Below are 27,402 nucleotides of genomic sequence, written 5' to 3'. Positions count from 1 at the left end.
TTGAAAAAGCACATGCTTTGTATAATGTGCGTGTAAAGTGGGAAATTTATAGGAAGTATGGTGGAGGTGAAAAGCATATCACCCAATGCCGTACTTGCCAACGTTATGGCCATGGTTCCAAATTCTGTAACATGGACCAAAAATGTCTTAATTGTGGAGACTCTCACAAAAAGGACACATGTCCTGTGAAAGAGAGTAAAAATTTTCGCTGTGCGAATTGTAACGGCAACCATATGTCAAATTTTTATCAATGCCCAGTCCGTTTAGCAATTGTTAAGGCAAGGCAAGGTAAACAAAATTCAACTTCTCAATTAAAACCAACTTCAAAACAAAATTCTCCAAGCGTACCAGTGACGCATAGTTTACCTACTCCTTTGCATACCCGTTTAACTTATGCACAGGTTACAGGTAGTTCGAACATTATACCGCCTAGTGTTGGTAGTTCGAAAATGACCGTTAATATGGGTAAGCAAAACACGTTAGAAAATAATTGTACACCTATCACTCCAGCTAATATTGCTGCCGAAAATATTTTTTCTAATGTCAACTGCCTGGGGCCTATTACGGCAGGTAAACTTTCTTTTTTGCAACAGGCAATGTTCGATCTTATGAACGCCATGTTGCAGGCAAAATCAATGTTTGAAGCCATTCAAATAGGCACAAATTTTACTATTAAAATTGTTTCTAATTTAAAATTTAGCAATGATTTTAAATAAAACAATTAAAATATTAAATTGGAATGCTCGCTCATTGAAGGCCAATGAGAATGAGCTTTTTAACTTTTTAACAGTAAATAATGTGCATATTGCAATTATTACTGAAACATTTTTGAAACCTAACATAAAATTAAAATATGATCCCAATTACGTGGTTCATAGATATGATAGGATTCAGGGTTCCGGCGGTGGAGTTGCAATTGTTATTCATCGCCGAATCAAACATCGTGCTCTTCCCCATCTTGAGACGAAAGTTATTGAAACTTTGGGAGTTGAAGTTCAAACTGAACTTGGGATTTTATTTATTGCCGCAGCATATTTACCATTTCAATGCACACGCGAGCTCAAAAATTATTTTAAAGGTGATTTACAAAAACTCACTAGAAATCGTTCGAAATTTTTCATAATCGGCGATTTTAACGCTAAACATCGTTCATGGAATAATTCTCAAAGTAATTCCAATGGCAAAATTTTATTCAATGATTGTTCTTCAGGATACTATTCTATTTTGTCTCCGAATAGTCCTACATGCTTTTCTTCTGTAAGAAACCCTTCAACAATTGATTTGGTGCTAACAGATCAAAGTCATGTATGTAGTGATTTGATCACACATGCTGACTTTGATTCTGACCATCTTCCAATAACTTTTTCTTTATCACATGAATCAGTTTTAAACCCTATGAGCTCTGTTTTTAATTATTACAAGGCTAATTGGGAAAGTTACAAAACTCATATTGAGAGAAATTTCAATAATGAGCTTGATTTGCAAAACGAAGTGAATATTGATTCCGCTTTGGAAGCATTGAAATGTGCAATTGTTGATGCCAGGAATTATTCTGTTCCAAAGGCTCAAATGAAATTTGATTCACCAATAATTGACGAAAATCTTCAACTTCTAATTCGTTTGAAAAATGTCCGCAGACGTCAATATCAACGTTCTCGTGACCCTGTTTTTAAAACTATTTATAAAGAATTACAGAAAGAGATTAAACATAGATTTACTCTTCTGAGAAATCAAAATTTTGAGACTAAAGTTGAAAAATTGAAACCATATTCAAAACCATTTTGGAAGCTGTCGAAGATTCTTAAGAAACCTTCAAAGCCTATTCCAGTTTTAAAAGATGGTGAACGTTTTCTTGTATCCAATGAACAAAAGCCTCAAAGACTTGCTCAGCAGTTTGAGAGTGTTCATAACTCAAATTTGAATTTTGTGATTCCAATTGAAAATGAAGTCACACGTCAATTTGATTTAATTTCTTCCCAGAATTTTTTACCTGCAGAAATAATTGAAACTAACTTGAATGAGATTGAATCAATTATTAAAAATTTCAAAAATATGAAAGCACCTGGTGACGATGGAATCTTTAATATACTAATCAAACATCTCCCTGAGAGCACAATGGAATTTTTAGTGAAAATTTTCAATTGCTGCTTCAAAATTGCATATTTTCCCCAATTATGGAAAAATGCAAAAATTACTCCCATTTTAAAACCGGATAAAAACCCAGCTGAAGTTTCAAGTTATCGACCAATCAGTTTGCTTTCTTCAATAAGTAAACTGTTTGAGAGAATTATTCTTAACCGAATGATGTCACACATCAACGAAAATTCAATTTTTGCAGATGAACAGTTTGGATTTCGCCATGGGCATTCCACTACTCATCAATTGCTCAGAGTTACTAATATGATACGAGCTAACAAATCTGAAGGTTATTCCACTGGAGCTGCTCTTTTAGACATAGAAAAAGCATTCGACAGTGTTTGGCATAAAGGTTGCGAAATTGCAAACTTCTAATTTTCCAATTTTCCTAATCAAAATTTTAAAAAATTATCTTACTGATCGAACTCTGCAGGTTGTCTATCAGAATTCAAAATCTGATAGATTTCCTGTCAGAGCAGGTGTACCTCAAGGTTCAGTCTTGGGTCCAGTCCTGTACAACATATTCACTTCAGATCTTCCTGATTTGCCTCCAGGATGCACAAAGTCATTGTTCTGCGATGACACAAGCATTTCCGTAAAAGGAAAAAGTCTTCGTGTCATATGCAGTCGATTGCAGAAAAGTTTAGATATTTTTTCTTCCTACTTGCAAAAGTGGAAAATCTCTCCCAATGCTTCTAAAATTCAAATGATAATTTTTCCGCATAAGCCTAGGGCTTCTTTCCTCAAGCCAAACAATAATCACGTTGTCAAGATGAATGGGGTTATTTTAAGTTGGTCCGACAAGGTTAAGTACTTGGGACTAATTTATGATAAAAAACTTATTTTCAAAGAGCACATTGAGAGTATACAAGCCAAGTGCATCAAATATACGAGATGTTTATATCCTCTCATTAACAGGAATTCTAAACTTTGTTTGAAGAACAAACTTTTGATTTACAAACAAATTTTTAGACCAGCAATGCTTTATGCTGTACCGATCTGGTCAAGTTGCTGTTCAACAAGGAAGAAAACGCTCCAAAGGATTCAGAATAAAATTCTGAAAATGATTTTAAAGCTTCCTCCTTGGTTTGGTACACTCGAATTACATAGACTTACTGGTGTTGAACCATTAGAAACTATGTCAAATAAAATTATTAACAATTTTCGACAAAAATCGTTGCAATCCTCAATTGCTACGATAAGCTCTCTTTATAGCCAATAAGTTAGAAATTAAGTTAGTTGTAAGTTTACTTCCCCTTTTCTGACAAGTAGGTTTAAATCCCTACGAATGATAAGTCCTAATTGCGAAAGCAAACAAATCCTAACAATTAGAATTACAAATTTCTAACAGTGTTGAGAAGTCACCATTTGTGATTGGACACACATACTCATTATTTACTAATATTTAACATAAATACTTAAGCTACTAACAAATCCCTCTTAAAAAAAAAAAAAAAAAAAACCGCCCAAAATCAAAAGGCAAATATCATATTTCTTAAAAAAAACCTTCTTATGTGCATTAAGGAAACTCTGAGCAAATATAAAATATTTGTGATCATTAGCAATTTTGTGCATTATATTCAAATCTTGTTCTATCTTCGATATTAATTCTGATTACGAGAGTTTGATGAAAATATTTTATAAAAATCATAATTGTTACTCACGAAAAATATAGTTTGAGTCAAAATTTTATAACGGCTTCTTGCCGGTTTTATTTTTACTTCCATGTTAGGGTTTTCAGCTGTAATTTCAAACTGAATTTTTGCATAACAAAAACCCGCTGTTAACCGTAATACGGCATAATTTATTTTAAAAATATCGCTTCACCTTACACCACACCACCTGCCGCTGCCGCAGGTTGGAACGGTTTTTAATTGTAACTCCTGATGAGCTCACGTCATAGCGAAAGAGTTTGTTGTTTTTTTTTCTCGCTCGCATAGCCGCCACAAAGTCCCAGTATATCGTCATCACTGTCGTCAAAATCGAGAAGGTCGAAACGTGGATGATGATGCTGGGCTGGACTGGAGGAAATGCACTTACGTCAGCGTCAGAACGAAAGTAAATCGAACATTTTCATTAAAGCTTGTAAATTCTGCGGATACATATTCCAGGCAGCAGCTCAACGGGGCTTCTCGCTTCGTCTCCGACCGTTGCGTCATTATGAGCGTGTAGAACACAGTTACCGGCATCGACCTTTTCGAACCTTTCAATTTATAATCAAGCGGACACCTCTGGTAATGACATGCGTTTTCGGTCACGAGCAAAACAAATGAAAATGTAAAAAAAAAATGTCATAGGTTGAAGCTGTGAATGAAGAATGATTTGAGTATTAAAGTTGAATAATGCTTAATACGGCAGATGCCATGCTGTTTGAAAATTTCATCATAAAGCATTACCTGTTGTTAGGCCAAAAGTAACCGCTGAATGAAAAATAGATGCCTACCTATAGCAGCTATACAGGGCGATGTAGGAATCAATTTCACATCCTTTTCGACTTGTGAATTAATAGTTCATCTAGTGGAACATCAAACAACAAACCATCTGCTCATGGCAGAGGGAGATGAGCTGTGTTCTCCCTTTTGAAATTAGCTCCTACTATGGGTGTTCTCATAGGGGTATGCCGCCCGTTCTCCTGATTGGTAACGGAACTACGGCCGAGTTGGCTACCGTCGTAGAAGGGCTCTCCATAACAAAGGAATGTAAGAATGAGATTTTCCACTTCACTTATATTGCTAAGTGGAAAGGGGGATTCAGATGTAGGTCGTTGGATTTTTCTCCACCCCTCGTTCATTTTACATAATTTGTACATAACCTGAGCTTAGGTGCTTATGAAGGAATAGTTATCTCACATTGTTGTGCTTCATAACCTTTTCTTCGTGAAAAAAAAAACATGATGATATTTAATTAATAAACATTTTCTCTCCTTTTTTCTAGTGTATCGTTATCAGCGGCGAAAGTGGTTCCGGTAAAACCGAAAGTACCAATTTTCTGCTGCACCACCTGACGGCTCTGTCCCAGAAGGGAGCGCACGGATCCGGCGTGGAGCAAACCATTCTCAGTGCCGGACCGGTGCTGGAAGCGTTCGGAAATGCCAAAACAGCGCACAACAACAACAGCAGCCGGTTCGGTAAATTCATCCAGGTCAACTACCGGGAAAACGGTATGGTCCAGGGTGCAGTCGTGCAAAAATATCTGCTCGAGAAAAGTCGCATCGTTTCGCAGGGGCACTACGAGCGGAACTACCACGTGTTCTACTATCTGTTATCGGGGGCCACGGAACAGGAACGAGTAGCGCTTCATCTGCTGCCAGCTGAAAAGTATCACTACTTGAACGCCAAAAATCTTACCCTGGAGAACTGTGACGAAAAGTATGAATTCTCGCGGCTAAAACAGAGCATGGAAATGGTCGGATTTTCGGCCGAAAAGCAGCGGAGGTTGTTTGCCGTTTTGTCCGCTGTTTTGTTGCTGGGAAATGTGGAGTTCTTTCCGAAAAAATCCACCTATCACCACGATGAAAGTGTCCAGGTGCGGAACCCGGAAGTGGTTGGACTGATATCGGAGTTGCTGCGAGTTAAGCAGGAAACGCTACTCTCGGCGTTAACATCGAAACGAGTCAAGGCCAGCGGTGAAACGTTGATCATGCAGTACAAGCTGCCGGAAGCGATCGCCGCTAGGGACGCGCTGGCTAAGTGTCTCTACGGAGCACTGTTCGATTGGATCGTCCTACAGGTGAACCACGCGCTGCTGAACAAGGACCAAACCATGCATACCGGACACTCGATCGGTGTGCTGGACATCTTTGGCTTCGAAGACTTTGGACTGCAGAACAGTTTCGAGCAGTTGTGCATTAACTATGCCAATGAGCATTTACAGTATTATTTCAATTTGGTAAGTTACAAATATTCCGTTCTGTAAGTAAAGACTATTGATTGAAATTTGTTTTTCTTGTAGCACGTGTTCAAATATGAGCAAAAAGAGTATAAGAGAGAGGGCATCAAATGGACTGACATTGAGTTTTTGGACAATTCGGGATGTCTGCAGTTGTTTGAGTCGAAACCCTCTGGGTTGCTATGTATTTTGGATGATTTATGCAAGTAAGTTGGGATCGGTTTTGACTAAAAAGCAACTAGACTGATTGACTTTTTTGTTCTAGTTTCCCGGGAGCAACCAACGAAACTTTATTGCAAAAGTTTAACAGCGTCCACAAAGACAGTCAGTTCTATGAGAAACCTCAGCGGAAGGAAAATGCATTTATCATTAAACATTACGCTGGCAAAGTGAAATATCAGGTACGGTATTCTAATGAACTATTTGAGAAACAATTTAAGAATATTTATTCCTTTTTAGGTGGCTGAAATGCGCGAAAAGAATCTCGATTTGATGCGGCAGGACATTGTGAGCGTACTGAAAAATTCCAGTATGGCATTTGTGCGGGAGCTGGTCGGTGCCGATCCGGTGGCAGTGTTCCGATGGGCCATTCTACGGGCATTTTTTCGCGGCTATTTTGCATTTAGATCGGCCGGTATCAAGCACCGAAAGGAGCGAACCGATCAGTCCTACAATAAACTCGCCACCAAGAGTCGCTACCGGGCTCCAAACGAGAGCATCGTTAGGTAAGTGATTTCCGGTCCGCTGAGGGCCGTTTAGGTTCGCTGTGTCTTGATTTCGTCCCTGCTTTAAATTCCCTCTGGAAGCAGCTTCTCGATTCCACGGTCATACTCATAGCAGGGTGGAGGTTTTTTTTCCCTGAAACTTTTACATTTCTTTTGTTCCGTGACATCTCATCAAATGTCTCCTTTTTTCCGTTGTTTCTCCTTCTTTTCCCGTATACGTGCATACGTTCGTCTCCTGTAGTCATCTAGTGACGGTTTCATCGGTGAACCTAACTATTAACCGAATCGCGTAAGTGGAGCCTCCCTGGTTGTCTGTCTGTTTATGTTACTGTGTTTTGTTCTTTTACTACGTTTTGTGAAAGCTGCTACAGCTTCTAAATATTTACTCAAATATCATGTACGTGTTGTTTTGTCTTCGCATCTTGTTCGGCGATTGCTTCTCTGTATCATCTGGTTCTATGGTTCATGTTCTATTCTACAATGTGTATTGTTTTGCGATTTGTTCGTCAGCGCGTAAATTTCCAGAGCTAGGCAATATGCCGCGAATGCTGAACGATCGCCTGTTTCGCAAGGTAGTCCTGAGAAAGAGAGAGGTGATTATCGCTATCGTTCATATTCCGATGCTTGGCCGATTGCTTCTGGTTCACGGTGTGATTAGTTAAAGCTTTGTTTTATTGACGCTTCTTCATATACAGCAGTTTGTCATAGTTCCGATGATTTATCTGATGAATGAGACTCACAAAAATAGGTTTATTTACTTCATAATCAGCTGAGAAAAATCATTTTATGGTAGTAGTACCTATGAAGACAGTTGATATTATTGATTTTTTTGTCAGAATAAAGCAAGACTTCGTCATTTTTTACGTCCCTATTTTTAATTCGATGCACGTGGTCTTCTCTTTTATTAAACCCTTTCGGATCAGATATGAGTATAATCTGGGGCTTCAAAAATTTGAAGTGGCTGTATCCGTAGTAAACTAGGCGTCTCCATTTAGTTTAAATAGAAAGAGGGCGCATGGTTATTTTCGTTAGCTAACAGTGCCAACATTTTGAAAAGTAAAAACATGCAATTCACAACAGTCAATGAGTATAAGAAACATTTAAAAATTTACCTGTTAAATTGCGGATTTTTTTTTATACAGCAGATAAACTTTATTGATAAAAGTTTATCTGCTGTATAAAAAAAAATCCGCAATTTGATTTTAAACCAAATTGATCAGTCTGATTCTTTCGATTTTTGTCTCTAATAACTGATGTTTGTATCTAACGTAAATTTTGTATCTAATTAATTGTCATTCCACTACAAATTTCTAGTGCTTGAACATTAGCGTTATTCTTCCTGTATGTGTGTTTGGTGTGATCTTATCTACATAGCAGTACATAGCCATTGTTCACTTTCTCACTTGATGTGTTTTGTTTAATTTTCTTTGTTTACTTTCATCCACTTCATCACGCTCCATACTGTCCGAACTCATTGTGTAAAAAAAAACTGCTCCCTATACAACACCAATCAACCAATGAAATTTGCACCATCATAATCATGAACAAAATCTACACCATATACTCTACCTATTTCGCTCTGAACACGGCACACCCTTCCAATGACGGACGCCGCCACCGTCCAAAATTGAAAAAAAAAAACAGTAAGCGAATTAGTAATGCCATGCACGATATCACCTCGAACGTAACGAACAACAACAGCGGCCATAGCGGAAACAGTGCCAACAGTAGCGGAATAAGCTATCGCCAGTCGCTTGGCCCGGGGACGACCGTAGCGCTAAGCAACAATCTCGGGGCTAGTGGGACACCCCGGAGATCCTGGTCTAGCTACGCATTCAGCAATAAAAACTTTCCGGACGGTAAGCTCAGCTTTGAAAACCAACAGCAGCAACAACAGCAGCATCAAACCACCGGTTCCCAGTCCTCTGTATATAGTAATAGTAATAGCAGTAGCGCTAGTGGCAAACAATTGTTGACAACAAACGTAACCGGCAGCGGCGGCGGAAAAATGGGCTACAACTCGTCCCTGGCCGCCCGGAATCGCTTCGAACGCTCGACGCAGGATGTGATGGCGCGCGCTTCGCAGATTGTAATGTAAGATTTTGTTTTATTTTCTTTTAATTTTTCGCTTCTGTTCTATATTTAACGCACAAATTCGGTTTTGTTTATAAACGCGCGCGCACCCCGATTGGACAATCCCACATTTTCCACACTCCTTGTTCATTGATCATTTTCGACGAAAAGTGGTGCTCCTGTGCCTAGCCTGTTGTGTGATTAGTAATTTCTGCTTTTAGGCTGCTTCTATGTTTTCCGAGTTGGTTTCTGTGTTTTGAAGTATCTTTACTGATTTTTTGAACGTGTGTGCTTCAATTGATGCATGGTACTTGAAAACAAAACTGTATAATCTTTTTCTATATCAACCTAATTCAATCAATGTGAATATCATTATATAATCAAACCGTAAACTGATGTATTGATAATATTGAGTAATTGCTACTATGTTTTATTCTATGCTGTCTTGGGATAAGAAAAATAAGTTCTAAAATTACAAAACCAAATTACTTATTTTCTCGTTTGAAGGATGCTACCCCTATTTCCTAATAAGAATTGAAAAACGTTTACAAAAACATTATGAAATATTCATACAAAAGTTTTTCAGTTAGAATCTAGTTTTTAATAACTTTTACTTACCCGTGACCTAATGAAGTTATTTATTCTATTCTGGTTAGAAAATAAAAACGATAAGAATTATCGGAAAAAATAATACAGTCAAGCTCGGAAGCCTAAAACGGAACTTGTCTGTATTTTTTCCGATTTTCATATCAAATCTAATCTTCATAGTTTTCTACAAGGGTAAACCCACACAATATACGACATATTTCATGCCAACTCGATTGAAAGGTTGGCAGCACTCTGTCAGAATTTCTTAAAACTTTGTGGGTCTTACTACCCCAAGCAACTTTGCATACTTTTTTGTGTAAAATTATTTGAATTAAGATTTGAAAAAGTCGGGAGTTTTTATCTGAATAGTCACGAGAGATAGAGAAAAGTTGTCAATGGGTGACTTCTGAAGAATTTTCCGAACTTTCATTTAAAAATATTGAAAAAAAAAATTGAGATTCTGCATAAAAATTTATTTTGAAAAGAACAAATAATTTTAAAAACATCAACACACGGAAACAAGATTTTTCTTCTTACCAAAAAATTTATGTTACTCGAGAAGTAATCATTGACAGTTTGTTTCAGAATTTGAGCAAAACGAGCGAGCGATTTATCTATTCTCAAAATATAAAACATTGAAAAAAGGCTCGCCTCAGTGAACTCACTTTTCACAAATATTATTATTCTCCATTTTATGAAGGTTGCATTTTTGTGATTAATCCACCTTAAACTTTTCTCGTTTTTGCATATAAAAGTCCACTGTGTTCGAAAAAGTTATGACAAATTTTATAAGGAAAAACTTTACCGAAGACATAATACCAAAATATGTCTATTTTTTTTTTCAACGTACGTTTTCAACAATTTCTACAATGTTGTTTGCTATAACAAAAATACTTTTATTTTTATCTCCTGTATTTCTTTGAAGTTTTTGAACTAAGTAATGCACTTATTTACTAACAGAAAACCTAAAAATCTACTGATGTCTGCAAATCAAATCATTTCTATGTTGCGGATATTTACGGTTTTTGTAGATACATGTTAGTAAATTAGTGCAATATTTTAATACCAACTCTCAATAACTAAAGATATATTGGAAATAAAACTATACTTTCTTCGGTGAAATTATGTGTTTCGTTATAGAGAAAAATATTGTAGAGCATTGAAAAATTATAGAAAATCATTATAAAAAGTTATAGTGACAAAAATGATTTCAAGGAGCATTCTATAGCAAACTCCACAAAAGAACATTTAAATAGGCAGATAAAAGTATGACGTTTTCGGCAAAGTTGTTTATCATAAAATGTGAAATTCGTTTCTTATTTTTTGATGGATAATTAAGAAAATTGCAACTCCTTTAAAGTAGAGAATAATTAATGGGAGAATTTTGCCGAACACACTACTGCTCTAAAATCAATTTTTCAGCTCAAAATAATTTCGATCACGTTTTTGCGGCTTTGGAAACATTGTACATTTGTGCTTCGAACGAAATTTTGTGCCTTATACTCGAGCTTTAGCGTTACTTTACGAAAACGCAAAAATAGTCTTTTTTACATTCTAGTATAGCTAAGCAAAGCCTCTATTCAGTAGATAATATTTCTTGTGTTGAAGATAATCAGCTAGCTCAACTCGAAATTATGGAACATGTTGTTAACAATGGCTTCTCGAGTAATTTTTTTGAAATATTGTTGATTTCGTAAAGAAAAAAAAAATACCACAAAGACAGAAAACACAGTGTGTGGCACTCAATTGAGAGGTCGCGAAGCGTAAACTTGTGTTGAAAGAAATTTCAACAATGAGCTTGATTTGCAAAACGAAGTGAATATTGATTCCGCTTTGGAAGCATTAAAATGTGCAATTGTTGATGCCAGGAATTATTCTGTTCCAAAGGCTCAAGTGAAATTTGATTCACAAATAATTGACGAAAATCTTCAACTTCTAATTCGTTTGAAAAATGTCCGCAGACGTCAATATCAACGTTCTCGTGACCCTGTTTTTAAAACTATTCATAAAGATTTACAGGGAGAGATTAAACATAGATTTACTCCTCTGAGAAATCAAAATTTTGAAACTAAAGTTGAAAAATTTAAACCATATTCAAAACCTTTTTGGAAGCTGTCGAAGATCCAGTTTTAAAAGATGGTGAACGTTTTCTTGTATCCAATGAACAAAAGGGTCAAAGACTTGCTCAGCAGTTTGAGAGTGTTCATAACTCAAATTTGAATTTTGTGAGTCCAACTGAAAATGAAGTCACACGTCAATTTGCTTTAATTTCTTCCCAGAATTTTTTACCTGCAGAAATAATTGAAACTAACTTGAATGAGATTAGATCAATTATTAAAAATTTCAAAAATATGAAAGCACCTGGTGACGATGGAATCTTTAATATATTAATCAAACATCTCCCTGAAAGCGCAATGGAATTTTTAGTGAAAATTTTCAATTGCTGCTTCAAAATTGCATATTTTCCCAAATTATGGAAAAATGCAAAAATTACTCCAATTTTAAAACCGGATAAGAACCCAGCTGAAGTTTCCAGTTATCGACCAATCAGTTTGCTTTCTTCAATAAGTGAACTGTTTGAGAGAATTATTCTTAACAGAATGATGTCACACATTAACGAAAATTCGATTTTTTGCAGATGAACAGTTTGGATTTCGCCATGGGCATTCCACTACTCATCAATTGCTCAGAGTTACTAATATGATACGAGCTAACAAATCTGAAGGTTATTCCACTGGAGCTGCTCTTTTAGACATAGAAAAAGCATTCGACAGTGTTTGGCATAAAGGTTTGATTGCGAAATTGCAAACTTTTAATTTTCCAATTTTCCTAATCAAAATTTTAAAAAATTATCTTACTGATCGAACTCTGCATTTTGTCTATCAGAATTCAAAATCTGATAGATTTCCTGTCAGAGCAGGTGTGCCTCACGGTTCAGTCTTGGGTCCAGTCCTGTACAACATATTCACTTCAGATCTTCCTAATTCGCCTCCAGGATGTACAAAGTCATTGTTCTGCGATGACACAAGCATTTCCGTAAAAGGAAAAAGTCTTCGTGTCATATGCAGTCGATTGCAGAAAAGTTTAAATATTTTTTCTTCCTACTTGCAAAAGTGGAAAATCTCTCCCAATGCTTCTAAAACTCAAATGATAATTTTTCCGCATAAGCCTAGGGCTTCTTTCCTCAAGCCAAACAATAGCCACGTTGTCAAGATGAATAGGGTTATTTTACGTTGGTCTGACAAGGTTAAGTACTTGGGACTAATTTATGATAAAAAACTTATTTTCAAAGAGCACATTGAGAGAATACAAGCCAAGTGCATCAAATATACGAGATGTTTATATCCTCTCATTAACAGGAATTCTAAACTTTGATTTAAAAACAAATTTTTAGACCAGCAATGCTTTATGCTGTACCGATCTGGTCAAGTTGCTGTTCAACAAGGAAGAAAACGCTCCAAAGGATTCAGAATAAATTTCTAAAAATGATTTTGAAGCGTCCTCCTTGGTTTGGTACACTCGAATTACATAGACTTACTGGTGTTGAACCATTAGAAACTATGTCAAATAAAATTATTAACAATTTTCGACAAAAATCGTTGCAATCCTCAATTGCTACGATAAGCTCTCTTTATAGCCAATAAGTTAGCAATTAAGTTAGTTATAAGTTTACTTCCCCTTTTTTGACAAGTAGGTTTAAATCCCTACGAATGATAAATCTTAATTGCGAAAGCAAACAAATCCTAACAATTAAAATTACAAATTTCTAACAGTGTTGAGAAGTCACCATTTGTGATTGGACACACATACTCATTATTTACTAATATTTTTTATAAATACTTAAGCTACTAACAAATCCCCCCCTTAAAAAAATAAATCTGTGATTTGGTTAACGAAACTATTAGCACAAAAATGGAATGCGCTAATTTGGACATCTATCAAGCAAAGTTGGCTACCTTAAATGTCGTACGCTGTTCAAATTATACCTTGGAAAATTATGTGAATCCATAAAAAATAAATTTGATACTATAAAACATTTTTTCACAATTGTGTTAAATAATACAATGTTATGTATTGTGTATAATAAATTATAAGAAAAACAATTCTGACGAGGACTTAAACTTGTCCACGACTTCACATATCGCCAAAAATAATAGAACCAACAATAAAAATTCGACAGCATTGCATCTTTAAACTCATCATGCTAATGTTCAATGATTGCCTCAATGTTTTGAAATTGACACAAAACTATTTTGCAACATTCTTTCAACCGGGACTAACGTTCCAGGATAACAGTATTGAATCATAAATAACGGTTAGATAAAAGGTAAATAGATCACAATTGTTAATAAGAATTCATGTTAATAGTAACTTGGGTTAACAAAAAGTAAATTAAACAAATGATGGATTGTCAATAATTTTGCGACCAACATTTCAATTTTTTTCTCCTAACAAACGCATCAATCCACTTGTTTTAAATTTAAATTGGGAACTAAAACAAAAAGTTGAATACAAGTAGAGTGCAAATCCGTTGTTGTATACAATATTTTATATTTTTCCTATTAGAATATATTCAATGACTTTCAATGCATTTTGCAAGTTTAACGAATCGTGTTCTCAAAGACCATTTAAAGGGAACAAATTTATTTGATTCAAGTGTAACATTTTACGGTCAACAATTCATCGAAGCCAAGTTCCATATCCCGAACCTTCTGTCGTTATGGCAAACCCGTTTAACGATAAACAATTGCCATTGAAGTCTATAGAAATATCTCTTACGTCTCGTGCAATCACTGAAGGTGAACCCGCACTAAGCAGTCACTTCACGTGATATAAAAGATTCCTGTATGAATATTTGTTCTACGTGAATCAGTTTTCTCGAATGCACCTAATCGTTTTTTGTACTTTTCCACTTCGTATTGAAAACAGGAAAAACAAATCCTTTCGTCCCCGAGAACGACCGAAGAAAGGCCTGAAAAACTTGCAGTCGGTGAAAACGCTCTCCGCCGGCCAGAATCTCAGCAACAATCAGACGGCGGTGAAAACTCGCAAACAACCGCTCACGGTGACGGCCCAGTTCCAGATCTCGCTGATTGCCCTCATGGAAACTCTCAATCAGGTACGAGTAAAAATTAATTGTTTTGCGACTTTGAAGAATCTCTCTTAATTCTAATTTTGTTCTTACTATGTTGCAGGCGAATCCATTCTTCATTCGGTGTATCAAATCGAATCCGAACAAGGTGCCCAATCAGTTTGACGATGCCACCATCACAAGACAGGTAAGGATGAATTCCCTGAATAATTTTCTTCGAAAAAACATCTGTTATTAAGATTCAATACTATTAGAGCTAAGATTATATTGGATTCCGTGAGAACTGACGCTAGATCCTTACAAAACTTGATCTTCTTTCTAAGCCGTGAAAAATACCGGCCGCATAGCAAAATAAAACAAACTTTTCAAAACGACTAGCAAAAAGGGCAACCCCTTCTTCTTCAAGTGTATGCTAATTGCGCTCTATGCAAGATAAGAAAAGAGTCTCGACTTTCATCACGTACGACAGCGGTTCTCAACCTGGGGTACGCGTACCCCTGGGGGTACTCGAAAGCCTTCAGGGGGTACGCGAAAGAAAAATCAGTAATGGCGAACAAAGCAATTTTCCTCTAAAATACTTCATTTGTTTTTCAATCTTGCTTTTAAAACATGACTGTAGCAAACAAACAAACCATAGTTCAATTTGAAACCTAATCAAGACTACCACAACATGATCTACCACTACTCTCTCCCACTCTGCGAAAACATTCCAAGCCAATCGACAATCGATATGAAAAATATCGCCAAGGGGTACGCGAACAAGAAATGGTTGAGAACCGCTGACGTACGACGTCGTCATTTTGCCGGCGGTTTTGGCTCAGCTGGAAACAGAAGTACATCTTTATCCGACGATGTCTCAATTGCCGCTTGCTATGTTTACCTGCCTCTGGAAGGTGGTGTTGGTATTCAGCTGCAAGCAGAAATTTTTCTACCCATCAAACCGTCCAATAAATAAATCCAAAACAGCTGAGCTGGAAAAGGGCAGTTCCAGGGTACAGAAACATAATTTCGGTCTACAGAAAATGTATATTTCGAAAAAGTCCAAAATAGCTACCTCTTCGGTAAACATAAAACCATCCAAACGGAAGAAGTAGTCATAAAAGGCACAAAAGCAGTCAGTCATTTCTATACTGGAGAAAATCATTATCCAATCTACAACAACAAAACAAACGCACGGAGAAATTTGGGCTCCGGCTCCGGTTTACCTTGGCAGTTTTAGCATTCCTTCTTCAGTTACGTTTTCAACCCGGATCGGACTGGTTCTAATTTTACCTACGACCAGCGAGTGCGCGTCTCGAAATCATATTTGTACCCTTTTCGACGTGGTTGAAAATTGTGATTATAATACCACGGGTTGTGTTGTGTTGTGAGTGAGATGTGGAGAAGCGAGGGGATTTCAGTGCAACCGAAGTTCTAATGAACCATGCAGTACAATGTACAGATTCGATTGACCCCCCTCAGTGTTAGAGTGGCATTTGTGGTGCTCCTGGCTACGGTGCATAGTTTGACGATTACCCTACTGCTGGTTACTGGAATGATGCTGAAGCTGAAGATGATTGTCACCATAGGAGTGGTAGGGAATTTAATTGGTTAAATTGAGTGTAAAGAAGCGTAGCGCGATGTAGTGAACACGACAAGCATATTTTTGTAATTATAACTCATAAGCACGCCAGAGAGATCAAAGGTGTAATGGATTTCTGTGCAATTAGGCACAAAGGCTTGAACCGGTTGTTGAATATAATTCAGGTTAAACCGGGTGCTAGAGAGCGATTTCCCTTTTCAACCAGTTTGGAACATTAGTGAAGTTGATAAATATATTGATTTCGTTACTTCTCGCTTGTGGAAAGATTAAAGCACAACATTTTTTGATTAGTACCGTCTTGTCTTCTCAACTAACAGATTGTCTTAGTTTTTACCATGATAGAATACCTCCTGCTTCGGAAAACCAAGGATAATGATGAAATCACATTCTTCAACAAAAACGGTGGTACTATTTCTTATTTTTGTCCACCTTAGGAATATGTGTGACCCAGTTTAATCTCTCGTCAAAACAACAAGTGAATAATCAATCTTCGCTTATTTTTTTTTTTGCGTCGTTTCGCTTTGGAAAGCGATGAAAATTCACTGGTTTTCATTATTAATAATTTTCCGTTCAACTTCAGGAACAAAAATATTTAAACTGACAATTATAATGACCTCTCCATCTTATCTACTTCTTGCAGAATTGATTGCATCCAAAATGTTAATCCAATTTTTCACAGTGTGCCAATCCATCCTAAGTAATATTCGCGACTAGTTACTGTAGTATGACCTATGGAAAGATAGAACATATTTTTACCATTTTTTTTTTGTTCACACAACATTTATTTGACACGGCAAAATACAAATTAATGTTTTACGGAGCCAATTATATCTAACGCCTTATGGTCTAAAATATCTTATAAGCTAAAGGCAAATTTTTTATCCTCGCTGCCGACGACGATCTGAAACTAAATCTTATACTAAAACTAACAAGCTTTTTTTATCAGAGATTCGTTTCGCTGTTAAATAGGCACCTTGATGCTCACCAAATAACTATAAATATGAAGCATGTATGGCAAGTTTCGTTGAGCGAGAATATCACGAACTGGCACATAGGGTTGTATTCCTCGGCTCCTTAGTGTATCCAAAAGTAGAGATCTGGTGCCACAGAATTCAGCACACACCCTTTTTTTAAATAAGGCCCATCATTCTAGGAACTCGCTCTTATTTAACAGACATTCCTCAACTGATCTAATTTGCGGGATATTTACTGGATTTTTTTCCTTAAAAACCACAGTGATACAATTTTGGTTGAATCAACTACAGCTTGCGGATGGTTCTTAAAAAAATCATAAATTCCGAGTAACTTCTATTTGCAGTCCGGAAAAGCACTCTGCCGATTGAACGGTGTAAAAAAATATTGTCCAAGGTTTTTTAGGATTGCGAACCTCTTGCCGTCACTACTTTCGAAAGGAGTTTAAAAAAGTTTAGGTAATCTTTACTTTTCTGTTATTTTTTACCATTTAGACCTATGAATTTATGCTCGTGATAATGAACTTAACTTCTTTCCATACTCAATTGCTCAAGCTTTTCCTTAAACAAGGCTCATCATTAGACGCACTTGTTTAACAGCCAAAATCCATTCTCGTTTACATTGCTTCTCTTCGCTTGTGCGATAATTCCACTCTACTTTCCAGTTTACTATTCTCATAAACCGGCATACCTTATTCGGTCTTATTTTCGGGATATTGACTGGATGCTAATCCATAAAAACGATAAAACCATTTTAGTGTTGAATTTTAATATGAATAGCTCGTGAATGATTCTTAAATTACATAAATTTCGAGAAACTTTTACGGGAACCTTTTTTTTGCAGTTTTTCGGAGAATTCTGCCGATCGAACGATGTATAAAATTCTTGTCCAGGTTTTTTCACGTCAAATGAACTTTCGAAGAATGAAAATGTAGCGATGCTGTATATTCGAATTTTAATGCAAACGAGCTGTTGCAGTACTCCTAATTCGTACATTAAATTACGATATCACTGACTGAGCATAATAAGGAAGCATTTACTTCTGAAATCTAGCGCTTGAGCCCTTTCGGATAAATGAATAATCCTAAATTACTTGTTCAGTTGCCCTTAGCAGGGCAGTTTGCTGTTCAAAATTGGATTGGAGCCGAAAACAAACTCGAAAAACCAGCTGATACTGGTGCAACTCGCTGCTGCTACTGGCACAACCCGCTGCTGCTACTGCTAATATAGGACCGTCCGTCCGTCCCACCATGTACCAAAAGAATGTTATAGCTACAGTAAAAGAATTTTATAGCACAAAAAGTGCATTCCCAGCTAACTAGGTACAGCGGCGTAGCCAGTAATTACTTCTGGTGGGGTTCTTTGACGGAAAATGCGAATTTTGAGACTATTGAATAGAGCGTAACCTAAATCAATGACTTTTATGTAGCAAAACGGGATTAGAAAAACAGTGGTTCGACGCGCTCACATCACTAACTCTCAGTACGGGTTGCGTTTTACTAGAGATAAGAGTGCAGGAGAATTTTTGAAGAGAGCGAATAGGTGGAATCAACGTAAAAGATGAAGTGTTTTCTTGCTATCTTTAACGATACCGCTTACCGTGCAACGCGCGTGCTTTTTAGATAAACCGCTACGCAATGACTTTTTGAATTTCGTTCAGCGATAAGTATCATAAGTTTTGTATTCTCGAAAGAAATCCCCGTAGTCCAGATCCATATCTAGTCACGAAAATTCTCACAGACAGACAGACATACGAAGCAGCCTTCTGTTGTGTATTCTCAAATAGTATATTTTGTCGATATTTTTTTTTCGCCGAAATAAACTGCTGATGCTAGACACTTTGTTTCTCGTGGGCAACAGACTTGATTCCAAGATTAACATGTCCTTTGTAATCGAACATCCGGAAGTCGTGCCCCAAAGCTGTCAAAGTTTCACTTTTTCGACCGATGAAAAAAGCATGAAATTTCCGACATCGAGTTAATTTCGAGTTTGACAATTCGACATCGACCAAGTCTGTGCATTTTTATCAGTCAAAAAGTGAGTCTTTGACCACTTTAAGGCTCCTTAGCCCAAATTCCGTTCAAAGTGAAATTTTGCATGAGGACTTTTTTCGAGATTACGAAGCTTTTGAACCCTACTGCTAACCGAATTTCGAAGATGGAACCTTTCCCATGCAAGCTATTGGTACCCTGATAAACAGAAATGCAGAACCCTAGTATTAAAAAAAATTGAAGATCTAAGCTCTAAGGGGGATTTGAACCCTAAACCCCCTGGCTACGTTACTGACTATACTGTTTTGTCAAGCTTTTTAGTGAAAGCCAGCAAGCGACGAATCAAAGGAGGTAGTTTTTATTTTTACCAAAGCTTGACAAAGCGATTGCTACAAAAATGAAAGAAATCCATTTAGAAAAAACCGACTTATAAGCATTTCGAAAGGGACAAATTTCGTCCCCTTTCCATTAATGAATTTTCATGTTATACCCCTATGTAGTAGGCTAAAGGAAGACGTATTTTCATGTCAAAAAATAAATTTCAAAATTTTCGAATTTATTTTTACAGTGCATATATTTTTGGAAAAACAAATTTATTATCTACAACTTTGCCGAAGACACTAGACCTATCAAACAAACGATTTTGGCTCTATCAATATTTTTATTATCACTCGGTTCAGGGAATACTCACAAAGTTAGATACCCGTTAGCACAGAGAACTTTGTGCTGACTTATAAATCAAACTTACTGAGCCGAATGCCTATTGATGATGAAATATTTCTAGAGCCAAAACGGAGTATTTTATTGCTAGAGTGTCTTCGGCAAAGTTGTAGATAATAATATTATCAAAACTTGTTCTTCCAAAAAAATACAATGTAGAAAACAATTTGTGATTTTTGGTTTTAACTTAATGTTATTTTTTTTATTCCTCCAATTTAAAAACTATCAACTATCAACTAACACTATATAGTTTTCTTAGAAAAAAAAAACGTTATTTTTTTAAATAGGGTATTGGCTCTATTATCGTCCAATTATCCGTCCGGGAGGTTAATGAAGTCATAGGTGCTTATTACGGGAGTCACTTCACGGTGAAATCAGAGTGAAGTGAATAAAGTCCTATTACGGGACTCACGTAAGTGAGAAAATCGTCGCAAAGTGACATCTGCCGTGAAATCTGGGTTATTGGTGCTTAATACGGGAGTCACTTCACGGTGAAATATATTTCACGCTCACTTCACTTTTTTGGACCTATTCCCGATTCCACCTCAAGTGAGGTGACAAAAATCACCTCCGTGGAATGAGATTGACGGTGAAGTGAAATTGAGAATAAGACAAGTGAAATGAGATTGTTTCCCAGCTCAAAAATCTCTAAGTCCCAGAAAGTCGTTTTTTTCGTTTTTTTTAGATAACACCAGATCTTGACGTGTTCTGCTTTTCTAAGACATTCGGCATCAAAAAAAATGTTTTTTTCGGTATCGAAAATGTCCTGAACTAGTTTGCATTTTTTTTCATCGGGCAAAAAAATGAAAATTTGACCGCTTTAAGGCACGGATCAAATTCTGATTCGTTTCGTTACTGAAAAAAAATCCAATTTTTACCATTAGATCACAAATCAATCAACTTTAAGACTTATGGCATCTTCGTGGAATCATTTCACCGTTCAAAATGGTCGTGAAATAATTCCACGCGAAACGTCTCTTTTTCCGTTCTCACTTCACTTATATGACACTCATAATAACCCAAATTCCGCGGTAGATGTCACTTTGCGACGTTTTTCTCATTACGTGAGTCCCGTAATAGGATTTTGTTCACTTCACTCTGATTTCACCGTGAAGTGACTTCCGTAATAAGCACCATTATGAGTGAAGTGAAAACGGAAAAGCGACGTTTCGCGTGGAATTGTTTCACGACCATTTTGAACGGTGAAATGATTTCACGGAGAAAGGGAAGTTTAAAAATCGATTGATTTGTGATCTAGTGATAATATAGGGTATCGGCTCTATTATCGTCAGGTTTGTCCAATTATCGTCCGGGGGGTTAATAAAGTCATAGAGAACTAATCTTTCGTAGGAAGATGCTCTGCATTATGAAGAACCATCTTGCAAGAAATCAACGCTCTAGGACATTATTTACCCCCCGGACAATAATAGGTAAAATCTGACGATATTAGAACAGATACCCTATATGGGATTTATTTTTCAGTAACAAGGCGAAACTTTTTTTTTCTTGAAAAAACAATCGACTCGCTGGCACTTACAAATTTTTGAGCTGCGGCCAATGGAACGTAAGGGAAAAATTGACCTTCGAATTTCGTTTAGCGGTAGGGCCCAAAAGTTTCCTCTTAGAAATTTTTGAGTTGGGAAACTCTCACATTTCATATGTCCTATTTTCAATTTCACTTCACTGGCAATTTCACTTTACGCAGGTAATTTTTGTCACCTCACTTGAGGCGGAATCGGGAATAGGTCTCAAAAAGTGAGTGAGAGTGAAATATATTTCGCCGTGAAAGTGACTCCCGTATTAAGCACGGGTCTCCTACGAAGGCAGAAAATCAAAAGGCAGAATTACAAAAGGCAGAATGTTTCATAAGGCAGAATAACGAATGGCAGAATCACAAAGAGAAACGAATGGCAGAATCAAAAAATGGTCTATTTTCTTCGTAACAACACACACTCGCGGCCTTTGGCCGACTCTATTGTCCTAGTGTATGCTGTCCTTACTCGCTACCGCTCGTTCGGACTTAACTAAGGGAAAGAAAACTCGTTTAAATAATCCTAGAAAACCAGTAGATCAGTTGTTTGTATGCGAGAGACCGTCGCTTCCGACGGCGGGTCGGCGGCCGGCTCGGACCGCGGAAACCACGGCGGCTTTGTGCCGCCTCGATTATGCGTCTTCGCCGCATGAGTTGTTTTATGTTAATTATAACCAACAAGCCGTTGAGACTAGAGTAAGTTTTACCTAACATCGAAAAATTACTATCCGCGATGCCGTGAGAATCTTTAGAACCTGAGCCAAACCAGTTTGCGCGTTTCGGATCTAATAATTAGGCTTGATTTGCACCTTCCATCAAAACTGGTCATTGCTTGTGACCAGTTATTTTGTCTGGTTAACAAATAATATTAAATAATAAATGTAGAGTAGCAGCTTTGATACCGTGACCAGGATTCGTAACAATTTGCTATCACGCTTTTGACTATCGTGAGTCTGGTTTTGCTACCAGTGATTCTGCCTTTCGTACCCTTCGAAATTCTGCCTTTTGGAATATTCTGCCTTGTGTGAACGGTCATAGAGTTCTGCCTTTCGTGATTCTGCCTTCTGTGGCGAACCCATAAGCACTATGGAGAAATAATCTTTGGCAGGAAGGTGCTCTGTGATCTTGGACATCATTTACCCTCCTGACGATAATAGAGCTGATACCCTTTTTAATTTACAATAAATTCCTGTGTGTTACTCTTATTTTTTGTCTTGCTCTTTTTTTTCTTTTTCATAGAAAATTTCATTTTTTTTATTTTAATCTCCATGATCAAGCAACCACCAATAGCTAACCTTTTAAAGTTTTGATGACAATAGTCAACTGATCAGATGTGGCCCTAAAGCTCAAACTAAAAAAAAGGAAAGTTTATAGGTTTTTGACCATTTCTGTGAATTTTGGTGCCCCTCGTCACCAACATTTTTTCAGAGACTTAAATGAGTTTTCTCGTAAACATAACGTTGAAGCGACGAACCCGGTGAACAATTACTATACGACTCTCTGGCTTGTTTACACTAAGGGCCTCAAAATTAACAGGAATGGTTAAAGAGCTATAATCTTTCTAGGGCAGCTATTTTGAGCTTTAGGGAAGCATTATTTTACTTCTGTCGACTGGTGTGATGATTAGTTTTTAATATATTTTTGAAATTTTTTCTAAAAAACTAATTTGAAGATTTTTTTCGCAAAGACAAATTTATCATCTACAACTTTGCCGAAGACGTCACGCCGATCAAACAAACCATGTAATGTTCAATACCTTCATATAAGCCCTTAACAAAAAAGGGTTGTGATGGAATAGTTGTCGTTTTTTTATTGCATTACATTCACAAACAAATCCTGTCAACAAATAGCTGCTGCAATTTCATACACTTCTAATGTAGTTTCCAACTGAACTCGAAATAATAGCAGAATTTTTCATTTGTCTAATATTTTGTTTGTAAAGAATCTTAAGGTGAAACTCCGTAGCTAATGATTTTTCTCGAAAATCATCAAAACTACGTGTGTAAAACTTTGCCCGATTGTTTGCCCTGCTGACGCATGCATAGAGTAGCAATGCGAGCGTTATTAGGTGGAAGCTGAGATTTTTACGCTCAAAAGCGTCAAATGCAAAGAAACCTAACCTCAAAATTGTGTGAAAAAAGCGACCGTCCAGTTTCACCTTAAGTTGTTCTTTTACAGAAACTTATTCAGCTTTTTTACATTTTTTAAATTCTTGAACACATAATTGCCAGAAAAAGGAATGTTCAATGCTAATGAAGAGCCTTGGGGAGCTGCGTAGCCACAAGGTTACAGCGTCCGCTTTGTCAAGCGGATGGTCGTGGGTTCGAATCTTAGTAGAACCATTCGATGTCAAAAAGGACTTCAAGCATGGGTTTTTTCTCAGGCTCCCCACCAGTAACCCTTCCTTTACGCTGAAATCTACACACCTAAAATTTATTGCCGAGTCTCGGTATTTTGCCGAGAACGGCACCACTGAGTGCTCGGTTAAAAAATAATGACAGCTGTCACATTTTTTCGTAAATCTCAACCTAACTGAAATTTCGGCATAGAATATTAACGAACTATCACTACCGGAATTAAGGATATTTTGTTCCGAAGTTTCAGTTAGGTGAACCGAGATTAACGAAAAAATGTGACAACTGTCATTATTTTTTTAACCGACCACTCAGTGGTGCCATTCTCGACAAAAATTACCGAGACCCGGCAGTAAATTTTAAGTGTGTACAATAGCTTTGCGTGACTTCCTCCTAACAAAAATAAGTCCCTCTTATCAATAAAACTGGCCAAAAGGACGCACGACGAAACTTCTCCAGGAAATGATAATTGGTGATATTTGGCAGGAGGAACGAGGCTCGGTGTATAGGAGAACACTAAGCGTGTAGAAGGAAGGGTGGCGCATTACACACAAGCACTGATAAAAAATAAAAATAAGCATGCCACTTCTCAATTGCGGTATTGATAATAATAGTAGTGCTAAAGACAGCAGACACCCGGGCATACCTCAAAATAGATCAACGATTCTGGTCGCAGTGAGGAAGTCCATACAGGAAAAAAAAATGAAGAGCCTTTCACCTTAGTTCTAGCTAAGTAGTGTCTCTGAAACAACTGTTTGTATGAATGACCCACATAATCTCGAATTGTCAAAAGTTATAAATAGTTTACTATATTAAAAACAAAAAAAAACTAACTCTTTTTGTTTTAACAGCTGCTAGAGGAATGGTTCTTTGTTTTTTTTTTTGTACTGAACTTTTGTTAGTTCCATTTTACGATTAAACGTTGTTCAGCCCACACATCTCCAGGACTTTTTCTTACAAAGTTATAACACATTTTAGCTTATTTTTACGATGACATATGGTCCAGTGGGTTTTCATATAATGAAAATACTGGTGCTTATTACGGGAGTGAAGTTAACAAAAACCTATTACGGGACTCACGTAATGAGAAAAACGTCGCAAAGTGACATCTACCGCGGAATTTGGGTTATTATGAGTGTCATATAAGTGAAGTGAGAACGGAAAAAGAGACGTTTCGCGTGGAATTATTTCACGACCATTTTGAACGGTGAAATGATTCCACGGAGATGCCATAAGTCTTAAAGTTGATTGATTTGTGATCTAATGGTAAAAATTGGATTTTATTTCAGTAACGAAACGAATCAGAATTTGATCCGTGCCTTAAAGCGGTCAAATTTTCATTTTTTTGCCCGATGAAAAAAATGCAAACTAGTTCAGGACATTTTCGATACCGAAAAAAACATTTTTTTTGATGCCGAATGTCTTAGAAATGCAGAACACGTCAAGATCTGGTGTTATCTAAAAAAACAGGAAAAAACGACTTTCTGCGACTTAGACATTTTTGAGCTGGGAAACAATCTCATTTCATTTGTCCTATTCTCAATTTCACTTCACTGTCAATCTCACTCCACGGAGGTGATTTTTGTCACCTCACTTGAGGTGGAATCGGGAATAGGTCTAAAAAAGTGAAGTGAGCGTGAGAGTGAAATATATTTCACCGTGAAGTGACTCCCGTAATAAGCACCACTAACTTTTTTGTTTCAAGAGATGAAGGAATAGTTTATTAATCATGAAACTTCGCTGAGTGAACAAAATTTCTATCTCTATTGGGTACAGAGTTAAAGAGTATTTTATTTAAATGTACTTAAAAAATAGTTTTTTGTAATTCACTTTTGTTAGTTGCATTTTACAAAAAAAACGTTGTTTCATGAAAGCATTGAGGCATACAAAACACACGTTTTTCTAGAAGACCACACATCTCAAGACTTTACCTTGCAAAGTTATAGCATATTACAGCTCATTTTTTCGATATTTTTTCTATCTCTTAACACAAAAAAGTTATTTTTTTATTTTTAATACAGTAAACTTTTCATAACATTTGACAATTTGAGATTATGCGGGGTATTCATAGGAAGAATTGGCTGGGATGAAGATGAAAAGCGCTATGGAATAAAGTTCCACTTTTTGTGTTTTTGGACCACTGGGCAGTGTAAAACCACCAGATTTTGAAGTTTCCAAACTGAAAAAAAAAATGTTTATTTCTTGAATTCAACATTTGTATAACCTGTGGTTGGTTTAAAATTGCTGTATGAAGTTCTATTTGAAAGCATAATTTCGCAAATTGTCACGTGGAGTGTTTTAATAAAATCTTTGTTTTCTCTCTGCCGGGAGTAGGTTAAAAACATGTTATTTAACAAGATTATATTGTCCTTTCATTTGGCGCCATTCTAATGGTTTTTGTCGATGTTTTGTATACAAATCCACCGCACAAATATTCTATGTACCTGTATATTATGTTAAATTAAGTCGCTTAACCAACAGGGCAGTGGCTTAGTAATTTGACTCCATTCTTGCATAAAAAGGGTTCTCCCGATCACAGACAAAGATTAGCACCGTTGATGACCTACAGAAAGAGACCTCGAACGCAAAAAAAAAAAACGAAAAAAATACAAACCTGCAAAGCCTCGGATCACGCACATACCAGAGGGCATCAGCGCAAGATATAGGGATTCTAGAATCAACAAAGTGCATTAGCAGACGAGTGCTAAAAAAGGCGGAAGACATAATGACACAACCAGAAATGTTTGTTGTTCTTTATCGCTGCTTATCGCGTCTACCTCCTACACGGGTTCTTCCTGATTTTATTATCGCTCAGCTCAGGCAGAGGTAGAAAGACTGACGATGACTGACAAGCTAAGGACAACGGAACACCGGAAGAAGACCGGAGTCCAATCAGCGGGGCTGTAAAGGTTAGAGCTTGTAAAAGTGCACACCCTGCTGCGGAGGATTTTATAGCAAAGTCGCAATAAAACTAACTGTTTATGGTGCGGGCGATGGTGAATGCAAATTTGTCATTTGCAAGTTTTTGACGGCATGCACTGTGCGTCTGAACTGTGGGAAAATTTTGTTTTAGCACTTGTAATTCGCAGAAATTTGTCCGAAGATGAGGGGTTTGATTAGAAAAAAACAGTTACACGCATCGCTCAAGGTTGAAAATATAATCGATTCTTTTTTTTACCATTCCCATCCACAGCTCCGTTACACCGGCATGCTGGAGACGGTGCGAATTCGCCGGGCAGGATACAATGTGCGGCTCACGTACGAAGAGTTTATCCAGCTGTACCGGATTCTGCTGCCGAAGGGTTTGGTCAGTTCGCAGAAGGATGTTCGGGACTTTATGAACACGATGGACCTCAACAAGCAGCACTACCAGCTCGGACTGACGAAGATCTACATGCGCGAGTCGCAGAAAATGCGGCTGGATATCTGTCTGCACACGCGTATCATCGACAGTATCATCACGATCCAACGGTGGTTTCGATCGATTTTGCAGCGTAAAAAGTACTGCCAGTATCGGAGTGCGGCCTGCACGATCCAATCATACTGGCGGTTGTACCTGAAGGAAAAGCAGGCCAAGTTCCTGCGTAAAATTCGGACGGAGGCGGCCACCCTCATACAGAGCACCTGGCGGGGCTACACGGTACGGAAGTGGTATAACAGGCTAAAGACTGGCGTCCTGGTGATACAGGCGCGAATACGAGGGAATCAGGCACGGGAGCGGTTCAAGGTGAATTTAAGCAAGGTAAGTTGC

At 37.2% G+C, this 27,402-nt stretch overlaps 1 protein-coding gene across 8 annotated transcripts in view; it reads left to right on the top strand.

The window, feature by feature from the left end:
* The window catches only part of LOC129733074 (unconventional myosin-IXb-like), a 120,325-nt gene that overhangs the window by 83,566 nt on the left and 9,357 nt on the right, over positions 1-27,402 (top strand). For 4 of the 8 annotated variants that reach the window (XM_055694637.1, XM_055694636.1, XM_055694632.1 and 1 more), the window contains 9 exons: positions 5,071-6,024; positions 6,088-6,230; positions 6,290-6,425; positions 6,484-6,749; positions 6,991-7,038; positions 8,394-8,843; positions 14,340-14,529; positions 14,606-14,689; positions 26,845-27,393. In XM_055694637.1, the coding sequence (XP_055550612.1) occupies positions 5,071-6,024; positions 6,088-6,230; positions 6,290-6,425; positions 6,484-6,749; positions 6,991-7,038; positions 8,394-8,843; positions 14,340-14,529; positions 14,606-14,689; positions 26,845-27,393 (2,820 nt within the window). The remainder of the gene's footprint in view (positions 1-5,070; positions 6,025-6,087; positions 6,231-6,289; positions 6,426-6,483; positions 6,750-6,990; positions 7,039-8,393; positions 8,844-14,339; positions 14,530-14,605; positions 14,690-26,844; positions 27,394-27,402) is intronic. The other 4 variants (XM_055694635.1, XM_055694631.1, XM_055694638.1 and 1 more) reach the window with 4 other exon arrangements.

Source organism: Wyeomyia smithii, chromosome 3, assembly GCF_029784165.1.
Source record: "Wyeomyia smithii strain HCP4-BCI-WySm-NY-G18 chromosome 3, ASM2978416v1, whole genome shotgun sequence".
In the NCBI taxonomy this organism is placed as follows: Eukaryota; Metazoa; Arthropoda; class Insecta; order Diptera; family Culicidae; genus Wyeomyia; species Wyeomyia smithii.
This window is presented reverse-complemented; position numbering and strand designations above follow the sequence as displayed.